The 14,530-nt window shown below is 37.9% G+C and overlaps 1 protein-coding gene across 1 annotated transcript in view; it reads right to left on the minus strand.

Annotated features, from left to right (window-relative positions):
- Positions 1-1,370: 1,370 nt before the first annotated feature.
- SLC49A4 (solute carrier family 49 member 4) overlaps positions 1,371-14,530 on the minus strand; it is a 78,407-nt gene continuing 65,247 nt past the window's right edge. The window contains exons 8-9 of the mRNA XM_047876160.1: positions 9,559-9,741; positions 1,371-2,194 (exon numbers count right to left, since the gene is read on the minus strand). Coding sequence (XP_047732116.1) covers positions 2,079-2,194; positions 9,559-9,741 — 299 coding nt within the window. The 3' untranslated portion in view covers positions 1,371-2,078. The remainder of the gene's footprint in view (positions 2,195-9,558; positions 9,742-14,530) is intronic.

Genomic DNA, 14,530 nt, shown 5'->3' on the forward strand with positions numbered 1-14,530 from the left:
ATTTAGGTAATATTTTTAATATTTTTCTTTACTTTTTATTAGAAGTAGAGTTAGCTATAATTAAAATATTTTGTATCACGTCTTAATTATAGCAAAATTTCATAGAGCAGTCCTCAAACAGCGGTTGTAGTTAGTGGTTCTGACTACAACCAAATACTTCATAGTTCTTCCCTCTCCTTTCTGTCTTCTGTCTATACAGGAAGGGGTGGTGGTTCTTTTAGCACTGGCTCATGGACTACTCCTATCTCTAGTGGCTGGCTTTCAATCATCTTCAAGAAATCTGCTTTCTTTTTATTTAAGAATGACAGGGTTAATTGGAAGTAAGCCCAGCCTTCACAGGTTTTCTTCTCTTTAGCAAGTTCCTTAGTTCCTTCCATTCTCGCCGCTAAGTTAGCAGGATGGTTATAAAGGGGTTGATTTAAAGGTGACTGAAGACAGATGCTGAAGGGGAGGGTTTTCTTACTTTTCAAGGAGCACAATTTAGGATCTTAGAAGAAAGCTTAGGTCCTCCTCTGAGATTGAGGTGAGTTAACACACAGCCTTCAAATTACCAAGAGGGGAGAGGAGGGGCATTTGGGACTGTGTGTGACGGTGTGTGTACATGTGTAGAGAGGAGTAGAACTGAGGGCTGACTAGCTCTCTCTAACTGCATTTTGTCCCCATGGCTAATGGAAGGAGCTGGCTTGTGCTCTGTCCAGAAAAAGACAAATAAAATACAAATTTGGCTGACAAGGAAGATGTAAATTTCAACTGAAGAGAAAAAGAGGGGGTGGAAGGAAGCTGAGAATAATGAAGGCAAAGAAAGTACTGTTTTTGTCTTTTTGAGAAAACGTTTGGTTTCCTTGGGTAAGGGGAATTATATAAATGTGAACAGTGGTAACAGCATAATCCCACCGGAGCATATTTTATATCACAGTGAAATATATGTCTGAGAGCTGTCCAATGAGTAACTGTCATTTTTTAAAAGCTATCCTCCATACAAAGAAAACAGGTACTGGCAAAATATCGTCCTCTCAAATGTACTGACTCCATATAGAACTGAATTGAAACAACCTGAATTGAAACACAAGAATGTAATATATAACATATAATATATTACAAGAATGTAATATAATGTAAGATATAACTCAACAGATTTGAAGATTTCAAGGTTATAAATTGTTATTTTCAAACAAGGACCATTTAGTAAAATGCAACCCTAGGAAATAATAGCTGGTGCTGGACTTTACATCCCACGCCACCATGTACATATGCATATATATAGGCTGAAGACACAGAATGTTCTATGTGATTTGTCATTTCACTTTTAACAAAGTGCTAAATCAGAACGGAATTACATTTTTCATACAATACTTAATGCGACTATATTAAACATTTAGTCACCTTTAATATAATTATTTAAGAGCCTAGTAGATGAAACTGTATTTCACAGAAACAAGGATAAGTTGAGATCGAGACACAAATATGTGCTCTGAAGTCACTGGGAAGCACTTGCTCACCATAATAAAGATGGCCAAAGGTTTCCGACCTAATTAAAAATAAGGAGTCATATAAGAAATGGCTTTATTAGAAAAAACGTAGTGTACATGTGGCTAAATTTTATCATTGATATACCTGTTGGCTATTTTATAATTAAAATCTGATTTAGGGTTTAAACTTCTTTAGAAGTTAGTGGCATTTCTTCCTATTCTGATATGTGACTTCGGTAAGGTATGTGATAGATACCCTTTATTTCTTCCCATAATTACAATTAATCAATCAGTAGTTTAGCACTGGCACAGAACATAGAGGGCATTATTTAGGTAGTGCTTTATGTGTAAGATATCCACACTTCCAACCCCAGAACCAGGCACGGGTATGCCATTTAGAGTCTTTAAGCCCCCTATTATCACTCAAGTCCCACATTATTGTTACCTAGTAGTCATGAAATGAATATGATCATCTGTAACCTGACAAAACCTCTGAGTAAAGCTTCTCTCTTCTCCTTTTTTTTTCCTGTTAGGTGTGCAACTCCAAGCAAATGTGCAGTATGCCGTATGATTTGCAGTCCCTTTTCAAACTCCTTCAAGTCTGTGCTATTAAACTGAGACAACCACATCAAGATAGAGTCTGTCATAGGATTCCCTGAAGCACAGAATGAGGAGGAGACTGAGCAAACACGACCCGGGAAGGCACCAGTTGAACCAAGACAACTCTGTAAGACAAAAACACACAGTTGTAAGCATTCACACGTCACCAGCAGAACAGCACCTGTATGCCGGGAGCAATCGCTGTGCATTATTCCAAAGCAGTTACACTAAATGCATCATGGAAGGCCTGGAAACCGGTGTTCAATAAACGGCGATCTGGAGTCTGGGTGATACATATGATGTATTATACCGCTTTCATGTGGAACATTTTAAATCAATATTATTAATAACTTTTCATCAGTTTAACTCACCTTGACCTTGGTGGCAAAAAAAAAAAAAATCCATTTCTTCAAAGAAAAAATAATCAATCACCTTTAAATGTTCGTTTGCTATTTTTTAATGCTATCACTATCACTCTCATCTCTGTTTAGAAATATCTGATGGGTTAAAGATAAGAAAATGACCTGAATTTTGAGATAACTTTTTTAGATTTCCTTGGACAGAAAAATCTAGTTCTTAGAAAGTAGTAATGATTGTAAAACAGGTTAGAAAATGTATGAAAAAAATAAAGTGAAATCTAACAAATTAATCCTAATTCTACCCTCAGAAAAACTACTGTGAATATTTTGGTTTGTTTCTTTCTGTTCTTTTCTCCCCCCTACCAGCATAAATGATGTCCATTATCTGAAAACCTACAGGAATCCTCTAAACAGGTGATTCTGCCATTACTTGCTTTAATGGTATCAAGAACATCCTTCTTCAAAAATGCTCGCTCGTGAATTCAGGGCTTGCCTACAGGCCAGTCCCAGTCTTGTGCTAACAAGACACACCCACTCGCTGTGGCTGCCCGTGGCTGCCTCCTCCAGCTCCCGTGGCCCTTGAGCTGTGCATCCATTTGGCTTCCTTCTACCCAACTCTCCTTGGCAGGCAATCCTGAGGCTCTGGGAGCACAAGTGAGCGGCTCCCTGGCATGAAGAGGTTGGGTTGGTGGTGGTGGGGATAACTTCCCTAGTTTAATATCTATTTAGCAATTTCAATGAAAACAACAACAACAACAACAACAACAACAACAACAATAACAACAAATGAAGGGAAAAAGCTCCCTGGTACATTTTTTTCCTTTGGGCACTGCTATAGGTTTATATTTTCCTTTTGTACTTCTACAGAATACTAATACTGCCTTAATCTTCAAAAATCATCCTAAAGATTTCTACACTGCTGCTTTCAATCAATCCATAAGTCATATGGCTAAAAGAGCAATTTATGCTCAGGAATGGAAATCAGAAAACCAAGTGGTAAGAAAAGGTGCTGAAATACTTTTTTTTCTGTAATATGCTTACAAAAGCAGGCTCCCCACCTCTCAATTTTTACATTTAAAAAGTCAGACATGCTATTCTATAGCATACAACAAAGACATATATTTCAATGGTATTTCTATGCAAAGCTGTTTCTGTGCTTTACTTGGATTGAGTATAATCTAAACACACAGGAAGGCTGTGACCCCTGGAATCTTGTCTTTATTCCAATATCCCCTGAAATGACACACCAGCATTTTCAGCTTTTATATTAACCATGTAGCTTCTGGATTTCTGATGATAATTTTAACAGGCAAAAAGAAGCAGTTAAAAAAAAATAAGAGAAAAAGCAGTAAAATAGAACAGCATACTGTTTATATTAAAAGTGAACATTCTGGGGACGCCTGGGTGGCTCAGTCGGTTCCGACTTCTGCTCAGGTCATGACCTTATGGCTTGTGAGTTTGAGCTCAGAGCCTGGAGCCTGCTTCATATTCTGGGTCTCCCTCTCTCTCTTTGCCCCTCTCCCGCTCATGCTGTCTGTCTCTGTCTCTCAAAAATAAACATTAAAAAAAAAAATTTTTAAAGTGAACATTCTGACTTTTAAGCAACAGCTAAAAAAAAGTATGGTACTTGACAAAGTAGTCTACAACAATGACATTTTCTAAATCTTAAGAGACTGTATTTTATGGGGAGCTAGAGTAACACACATATAGCAACAACCAACTTGTCCTTGCTTTCCTCAAACCTAGAAATTTATCGAATATTGCGAAAGCAGACCTTTTATTTCATCAGAGTTGTAAATTATTCCTTCTCCCTGGGTTCAGATGAAATCTATAAAAATGCCTCATAACTGCTGTTTAGTGTTATGGTTTACAGTTGGTTTTTACCACTGTGCCTTCCTCTGAAAAGTTAAGTCCACCTTTTAGTTAAGTTCACTTGGATCAACCAACTACAAGTGTTCTTTGAAATTAGTTGCCATTTCAGAAAGCAAAAAGGTATGCATCTATATATTTTCCCACTGAAAATCGTTCACATGAACCACAGCTTAGGTGCTCTAATAAGCAGGAAATGGCTTGCTTAAAAGTTTAACATGACCTTCCAGTAGCAAAGTCACCTGCTGTCCTTTCTGAGCCTGGTGTCATATGACATAATTGAACCAAGAGAATCCTGATTCATTGAAACGTTCTTAAACTTGACACCTTTTTAAAAGGAACACAGCTTTCTAATATTCCTTCTTTCGGTCTTTCACTAGAGAAAGTACGAATCCATTCTACACAGTTTGCCTCTCTCTCTATTTTTGCTGGTTGTCTATCATTTATTATATATACTGCATCCTGAGTACTGTCTGCCAGTTTTACAGTTTAGACAGGTGCTATGCTATGTTTTACTCAGTGAAGTGGGCTCTGCACCAAATGGTGATGTTCTTCTGGGATTATCTAATTAGGATTTCGCTCATCCTCTTCCTTTTTTTCTTCTAGAAGCACTCTTATACTCTTCATCTCATCTTTCCCTTTAATGATGTTATGCTTTTGTTTTCTATCACCTTTGAGTACTTGTCTGTTCCCAGATACCACCCTCCGGAACCAACCTTCTACTTTCTTTGGGGATTTAACCAGAATTATGATGATTTGACAAAATTGCCTCTATTCACCCTCAAGAAGAGCCAGCTGACATCATGATCTCATGGTATAATGCCCTTCTGTCTTCACTCCACACTAAGTATCCAATAGGATCTAACCATAATGTTGTATAATTACTCCCTACATATAAAATTACTCCTGACTAGTCCATACCTGGTGAACCTATTCTGGTAACTACCAGTCAATGCCTCCCCCTTAGCCAGGCTCCTGAATCTTTTGAGCCACAATGCAGCCTCAGATTCATGTGGTCAGCTACTTCAAAAATGAAAGGCCAGAGGTAAAAACGTTTAGTTCATTTAGCCAAAACCTGCTGCAAAGCTTCTAGAACAACAGCAACAAAAAATAGCAAACAATACAAACTTCAGAACAAGCTACAAACTATCAAGTAGAACATGAGAATATATTTCAAAGCATATAAAGAACCTAAGAGCACCCTCAGACTGATTTTGTCAAATTGAAGTTATTAGAATAAAGCTTCATTGCACTGTCTGAAATAACTCACTGAGATTCTCAAGGCAAACATTATACGAAGCAACTCAGTTTTATAAATATGCTTATATTAGGGAGCAAGTAACAGTTTTTGGCTTCTTTTTTTTTCTTTTTTTTTGAAAGTGACCTTGAAAACCCCAAGACAGAAAAACTCTAAAAAACTTCTGACACTGTTCCAGGTACCCCCAAATAGAATAAAAACAGGACATGGGAGACCCTGTGGCCCAGGGCTCCAAAGAAGCCAGTGCCACTGGCATAGAAACTGGTATGACATCCATCGTCAATGATGGCAATGGCCATGATCTGCAAACAAATCACCAGTGGAGGCTTTCTTGTTTGGCAAGCCATTCTAATGTGGTCATTTTGGGGCTAGTCTGTATAGCCCTGGAAAATTATATCTGACACAGTCACCCACTAAGTAGCACGTTGTGGGGAAATAAAATGCTAGTCAGAAAGTTTAGTACTTCTTCAAGGAGTGACCTACGAAACCAGAGATCTTCATGATGATTAAAATACAGGCCTTCCAATCACATAACTGATGGAATTGAGTCCTGACATGTAACTAACTTCTGGGTGAGTTTTTCAAGTTTTAACGTGACTGAATTATGGCATTTGAATGCTGGCTGTAATGGAAGGGACTTCCATTCATCCTATGAAGTGTTTGGGGTACTGGCTGGGGAACTGAACGTTATTTTTAGGAGATAACTTTGCAGAATCTTCAGACTTGTAATGTATGTATCCTCAAACCTCAGTTGTGAGGCATGTGAACTCCCGCTACAGGACTTTTGGGGCGAGATCAACTAGTCATACATGAAAGAGCCTCAACAAGGTCTTCATGGTTCTAGTAACCTTAGCCTTAGAGAGATGTGGGCATATTTGTATGCGTTTATTACACACACTAACAAATAAACATGTAAAAGGCATTTTTTTTAATGTTTATTTTTGAGAGAGGGAGAGAGAGTGAGCAGGGAGGGGCAGAGAGAGAGAGGGAAACAGAATCCCAAGCAGTGCGCTATTAGCGCAGAGCCCAACGCGGGACTGAAACTCACGGACCATGAGATCGTGACCTGAGCCAAAACCAAGTCAGACGCTTAACCGACTGCGCCATCCAGGCACCCCTAGAAAACAGAAGCCTAGGGGCGCCTGAATGGCTCAGTCTCTCTCTCTCTCTTTCTCGCCCCCAACCTGCTCACTCTGTCTCTCTCTCTCAAAATAAATAAACTTAAAAAAAAAAAAAAGAAGCCTAGATATTTAAATTATTACCAGCAAACAGCAAATTATCTAGAAGGAAACAAAACAAACATTTGGTGAGTGCCAGTAATGGCCTCTTTCACACATACCTTCTCATTAACTCTCTAAAATATCAAAATGAACTGAGATTTTCTTTTTTCCTGAAAATCATCTTGCCGGATTAAAATTAATAATTAAAGTTTCATTTTTCATAATAATCATGGAGATTAGGCAGAAACCTTTAACACCCACACAAGAGATGTATACAAAACATGTGACCAGAAACCAAGCAAAAAGAGGGAAGTTTTTTTCCCCAGCTAGATAAATCCTTGATCACATCAATGAGACAGGAATTAGCAGAAACGTTGCTAAGTGTTTCTTCTGCCACCTATGCCAAAGAAACAAAAACATCTGCTTGTACCTGGTCACTAGGAATCTGCAAAATGGGGGGTGAATGCCAACTGATGTCAGTTCTAGTACCCTTGCGTCAGACTCCAGTCTCTGTTGAACAAGTTGAAAGCTGCAGCTGGACCAGCAGAGTGACACAGACTCTCTACTGGCCAAGCAAGATGGTCAGGGGTACACTGGGCTCTTCCATAGTCAGTGTAAGGGTAGTTAGTCTCTGCCTTAAACTGATGAATAAACGTGTGTTATGTTTTAGAGACCACATGCAAGAGGTTTCTTGGAGGATAACATTATCGGGCTTCTACTGTTATCGTTTTTATATACTGGGAGGGCAAAACTTATTCCCATCAGACAGAAAAAAACACGCTCTACCAGGCTGCAGGGACCACTTAGCAGAGCTGTGTCCATGGGCTGGAAAATTGTTTCTATCACCTGAAGGGGCAACATAGCCATCTCTCATACTTTACCATGCAAAAAGAGAGGCATTAAGCCTCTTAATTTCAACTGTGACAAACTGAAGTGGATTAAAGCTGATGTGTAATAATTGTTTATTCTATTTGGAATTGTTTGTTCTGTTTAGAAAACACATTGGAGGGAAAGACCTTATTCTAACACCTCCTGATGGCATTTTCCGTAATGGAAACACATGTTTTCAAGAGGACTGTCAACAGGAGTCTGGCTTCATCAATCTCTCTCTCCTTCATAAGAGAAACTGACCTCACATCAAGTTTAGGAAAGTTAAAACCTACTTCGCCTGCATTACTGATTGGTGGAAATGATCTAGTTTGTTGTTAATCATATATATTAAGAAATTAACATATCATTTGGATGCGTTTTGCTGTTAGGTGAAAATGCTATGTTAAAAGTTGTCTAAAACCCAGGCCAGATTCTGTTTCATCAGCTTTTTAAGTTTCAAAAATGTATTTTCCAGTCAAGGTGGTTATTGTGGCTATTATTTCAATTATAAGACTGTCAGGAAGTTTCCTATAAAATATTAGGCCTCTTGGATTGTTATACTTTAGAGCATGTGTTACATTTGAATCTTAAAATTAGATTCTTCCATGTAAAAATTATCCAAATTTACTGGTATTTGATGAGCAGTTAAGAGAAAAGCAATGAGGAAAAAAAGGTAGTAATAACAGATCGCTTATGATGAGGAAATAAAATAGGATACAAGCCTAGTAGAAATTAATAAAAATTTACATTCAAGAATCACAAGTATAAATCCTTAACATGCAAGAAAAAAATACTAGATAATTATGCTCAAATGTTTCAAAACAGCAAGACAGATTTTGGACAGAGAAGAATGAGTATCAGAGAAAACCAAATAGCTGTGCAAAATGGAGTCACTACAAACCCATGGATCCCAACCTCAGGTGGTCTGCCTTCAGTGTGCCCAGCAACTTTCCAGCTGTCCCTGCGGTGTCTCTTCCCATCCCTCCAAGGTTATTTTAATGTTCCATTCTCTCCTTAAGCCCTGTCTCCACTATCTTCCCACCAGCTCTTGACAGACAACTGGCTTCTAAGCAGAAGCTGGTGCCATCAAGAAGGAGCTCCTTCAACAATCGCCCTGGGAAGCGTGTCTGCCTCTGTGGCTGCCCGCACTGCTTCCTCTCCTAACTCCTTTTGTCCAAGTCTAACTCCTCCACTTGAGTTCAGGACCCCATCCCTTCCTCTCTTGTAAGGGCCTCCCTTTTCTTCAAAGGCGTACCCCCTGGGTTCTCACTTCAACCTTCTTTTCACTCTATACCTGTGCTGACCAATTCACTAGCCACTAGCTATGTGTAGCTATTTAAATTTCAACTTACATTAATTAAAATAAAATGGTAAAAAGTCCAATCCCTTACTTGCACTAGCTGAGTGTGGCTAGTGGTACTGTACTGGACAGTAAAGAACACTGCCAGCCTCCTAAAAAGTTTCACTGGAGAGTGCTGTTCCTTATATTCTACCCACTCCTTGGGTGACCTCTCATTCATCTCTAAGGATTGACACTACAAATCTACCTCTGACTTTAACTTGTACCTTATGTTAAGACAGTAGATTCTAAGTATCTTTTAAAAAGCAATATACCAGTGGTTCTCAACAAGAACCAGTATATTAGAATCACTTGGTGGGTTTTTAAAAATATAAATACAGGGCCCCAGTCCAGGTTAATTAAACCAGAAACTCTAGGGAGTGAGGGTGCATTACATTAGTCTAGGATGCATTTCAAGAAAAACAAAATGGAGGATCTTTTTTTTAGGCACCTGAGAGCTTTGTCAAAGTAATTTGCTTTGGTGAGAATTCTCCATATAAATTCCCTATACACCAGTGCCACAAACCTCTCTCGTAACACATTTAGATAGTAAATAAAAAGTCAAATTTCTTACCTGTGTGATAAAATGTGAGAAAAAATAAAAGTACTCCCATGAACATATTACTTAAAAAAGTGACAACTCCACAAGTAATTCCTTCTGGAACTGGGTAGACAGTCTCCACAAAAAGCTCAAAAAATATAGGTATACTGCTATTCAAGAACACTCCCAGGAGAATGCAGGAGGCATATAATGTCACTAAAATGAAAACACAAACATTTTAGTTTCATGGTAGCAACAGTGAGTCATATCAGATAGATCTTCTGGGTATTCTCTTTCAGAAGTATCAACTCTGGAATTTCATATCTTTTCAATGGTAGTTGATAAAGTTTGACAAAGCATCACATATCTGTCAGCTCTTTGCTCAGGTTTTGTGGAGTAGATAGGAGAAGGTTTTGTTGCCAGATGACCATCAGGATTTGCTTTATCATTTTGGTTTGGATTACTTCAAAGCACAGAAGTGATTTCACCACTATAATCATTTCACCACTATAATATATAATTAAAAGGGTTCTTCTCCCTCAGTCACACTCCTGGCAGACAGAGGTTTAGATAAAATACAGCAACTTAATTTGAAATCTAAACTCATTCTATAATTTTAAAGAAAACTTAAAATCTAAGAATAAATGTAAGAAACATTAAGTGTTCCTAAAAATTACATATTTAAAAGGACTGGTTAGTAATCATCTTCAAATACAAAATAAAAATATTCAGTATGTAACTCCTGGAGAAATGCTAAAAATATAACTAGTCTTCAGTTTTGGAATTCAGTTTTGGAATTATGTGTTTTTAAAAAATACATAACTTTCTATATGTTAACCAGAATTTAAATAAAAATTTAGAGAAAAAATTAAAAATATGTAACTTTTTAGGAAGATAGAAAAAAAACTTCACCCAGAAATGTATAATAAATAGTGGTTAGGATCCCAGGTTAGCAATAAAAAGCCCATTAACCCTATTCTGTAGTGAAATCTTTGATCTTTGAATAAGGGCATTATTCTTATTCTTAGAAAAATGTCTAGGGAAATGCACCCCACTCCAAGGAATTTTTTCATAGTTACAAATGCTCATTATTTTAAATTTGAAGGTGAAAAAAGAACCAATGGGGTAAAAATGATATCCTATAGAACACATCCCTTTTGGACTAGTAAATATATCATACCCACAGATAATAATGAGTAGAATTCATTCTAAGCCTAAGGTTAGCAGGAAAATACATTTTATTTTAAGAATTCTGAAGATCTAATTGGCTTTATTAAATGATTCATAACTGGGCAGCATCCCATCCAGCAAGTAGAGGGGAACTTTGGGGAAAATATTTTATTTTTTCTGGGAAAATATTTTGAATATTTGTTAAGGAAAAATTCTTTTTTGAAAATATTTATTTATTTTGAAAGAAGGAGTGTGCCAGCAGGGGAGGGGCAGAGAGAGGGGGAGAGAACCCAAGCAGGCTCCACGATGTTGGCACAGAGCCCAATGTGGGGCTTGATCCTACAGCCTGCAAGACTGTGACCTGAGCTGAGATTAAGAGTCAGACATCTAACCAACTGAGCCACCCAGATGCCCTGGAAAAAAAATTTCTGTATAGGAACCTCAACTTCCATTTCCTTCTCTAATTACACTAGCCTTTCAGGATTATAAAATATTTAGTCATTCTTTTTTTTTTTTTAATTTTTTTTTCAACGTTTATTTATTTTTTTTGGGACAGAGAGAGACAGAGCATGAACGGGGGAGGGGCAGAGAGAGAGGGAGACACAGAATCGGAAACAGGCTCCAGGCTCTGAGCCATCAGCCCAGAGCCTGACGCAGGGCTCGAACTCACGGACCGTGAGATCGTGACCTGGCTGAAGTCGGACGCTTAACCGACTGCGCCACCCAGGCGCCCCAATATTCAGTCATTCTAATAACACAAATAGCTGGTGATTATACTGATTTTCTTTGACTAGGAGACACATATGAAAAGAGAGAACAAAAGGATGACTGTGAATAAAGAACATACTACTGGCTAAAGCAGTGACCAAATTTTCACAGAATTAAACAGGAAGCATCTGATAGTTAAATACCACTTAAAATATGAAGTAACTTTCAAGATTCTTTTTTTTTTAATGTTTATTTATTTTTGAGACAGAGAGAGACAGAGCATGAACAAGGGAGGGTCAGAGAGAGAGGGAGACACAGAATCTAAAGCAGGCTCCGGTCTCTGAGCTGTCAGCACAGAGCCCGACACGGGGCTCGAACTCACGGACTGTGAGATCATGACCTGAGCCGAAGTCCGCCGCCTAACCAACTGAGCCACCCAGGCGCCCCTCAAGATTCTTAAAAACAAAACCCCTCATGCTCACTATATATTTGCTAGACACATATCACATAAACAAATCAACACATTCCTCTTTTCATGTGACTCATTAGTGGGACATTTGGAAATGTAGGGATGGAATGTCATCGATAGCTTTTATAGCATATTCTATCTACAAAACACTCTATAATAATTTATCAGCCAGTCAGTGGTAATCAGAGCAGAGATGGCTATCGACCCAAACACAGATGAGTCTAAGAGTTCAAAATAAGAGAATATTGAAATAAATGCCAGGAAGAATCAATCTCTTAAGAACCAGGAAGTGCTACTTCTAAAGATTCACAAACTACTAATAGAATCAGCTGTTTCTAGGAAACACGTTTGGAAATAATCCTTTTGACATTTTTATGTCTGAAATATACCCTTACATGTAGTTTGTAATCAGGCAAGTGAAAATGAAAAATTACCACAATATGTATATAATAGAACAATTGCATGCTGTAAAAGAAAGAAAGAATGATAATGTAATGATAAGGATATATAAAAAGAGGACTATCAGTATGAAGTCTTGAAAAGAGAGGTTTGGTTTTATCGATTTTTATCAAGCATGGTACAAAAAAAAAAAGAGACACACACACACACAGAATTTCTCAGAGAAGCAGAGCTTGGTGAAGCAGGGGGCCCCATCTGAAAACTCAAGATCATCCAACTCCCTTGGTTTCATTTCATGTTCATTAAGAATCTTATGATTTTGGTTTCCTAGGTATCTGAATTCTGGAAAGGGAAGAGGAAATCTTTATCACTGGAAATATTAGACTTCTATTATAATTAAACATTGTTGATAGAACTGTAAATAGTTCATCTTCTGATGGTAATTTGAAAATGCTTTTCAAAATAAATAATGCACTTACTCTTTGACCCAACAATTCCACTTCTAGGTATTTATTCTATAGCTATGCAGGTACAAGATTATGGAGAACACTCATTGCAATATTGTTTGTAGTACAAAAAGATTATTAAATAAGCTAAGTGTCCACCGATAGGGGGTTGGTTGTTTAAAAATGTATCAAACATCAAAGGTGTATTATGCAACTATTAAAAATGGAAGTAACTCTGTCTATACTGATATTAATGATATCTAAGGTACGTAAGTGAAAAAGGTGAAGAGTGTTATCTTTTTAAAAAGAACACGCGCACTGCTGTTTGTAAATTTATAGAATTCTCTGGGCAAATACCTAAGAAACTGACATACAGGGTTGCCTCTAAAGAGAAAAACTGGAGGCCACAGGAGGGTAGACATGTTTCATTTTATATCTTTTTCCTATTATTTGAATTTGAATTATTTACTTTGTGCGTATCTTAGCTATTTAAAAACAAAAGAACTGGGGGCGCCTGGGTGGCTCAGTCGGTTGAGCGTCCGACTTCAGCTCAGGTCACGATCTCACGGTTTGTGAGTTCCAGCCCCGCGTGGGACTCTGGGCTGATGGCTCAGAGCCTGGAGCCTGCTTCCGATTCTGTGTCTCCCTCTCTCTCTGCCCCTCCCCCATTCATGCTCTGTCTCTGTCTCAAAAATAAACAAACATTAAAAAAAAATTAAAAAAAAAAAAAGAACTGTAAACTAACGAAATAGCAGCTGATCCAACCTGCCCCCCCCATGTAAGTTTCTTAGCTCACTGATTCAGAAATGGCTATCACTGAGTGGCAAGACCCCTAGACCTAATGTCTACACTAGGGAGCCACGTAACTCAGCCCTTGTGCAGGATCCTTGACACAAATACTCTCACTTCATTTTATAAGAATTCCTATTACATGTAGGATAGACGAGCTGAGATGTATAATATAACTTCAGAGGCCAGTAGTCAAAAAGCCAAGTATTTTCAGGGCGCCTGGTGGCTCAGTCGGCTAAGCATCCAACTTCAGCTCAGGTCATGATCTCACGGTTCCTAAGTTTGAGCCCTGTGTCAGTCTCTGTGCTGACAGCTCAGAGCCTGGAGCCTGCTTCCGATTCTGTGTCTCCCTCTCTCTCTGCCCCTCCCCCGCTCACGCTCTGTCTCTCTCCCTCTCAAAAATAAAATAAACATTAAAAAATTAAAGAAAAAGCAAGTATTTTCATTTAATTCTCTCACTCTTGGGGTTTGCTTCTTCTATTATATAAAAATGATGACCAAGAGGTTGTTTTACACTGGATGGATGTGCTGAAATCATTTGTTATTGCATAAAGGATCAAAATAGTTTACATAGGAAAGGGTTAAATTAAGATCATTCATAATCAAAGTGGGGAAAAGTAGCTGTGTCAGGACTGAATTCATATACTCCCCAGTGCTCTGGGACATGCACAAAGTAGAAGCCAATTTGAATTTGACTTTCATTTGAGTTTTTAGTTTACAGTCTGATACAGTATCTTTATACACTGGTTTGTCTGATCCAGTGGGTGAATGTCATCTACGAAAAGTCAGGCAGACAAGATAATTTCCTGCTTGTCAGAGAGGGCTCAAACTACATAATTGTTAAGTATTTCTATGACTTTTTATGATACTAAAATTATAATAAATTGCCTTTCAATTAAAAAGTCAAGGTAATTTGGCAGAACAAATACAATGCTGATGCAGAGTTTTTTCAAAGAAGTTAATAAAATTTCACAGGCCCACAATTCAAACTGCAAAAAACAAAGTCCTGTGCAACACAAAATAC

This window comes from Prionailurus viverrinus, chromosome C2, assembly GCF_022837055.1.
Source record: "Prionailurus viverrinus isolate Anna chromosome C2, UM_Priviv_1.0, whole genome shotgun sequence".
NCBI lineage: Eukaryota > Metazoa > Chordata > Mammalia > Carnivora > Felidae > Prionailurus > Prionailurus viverrinus.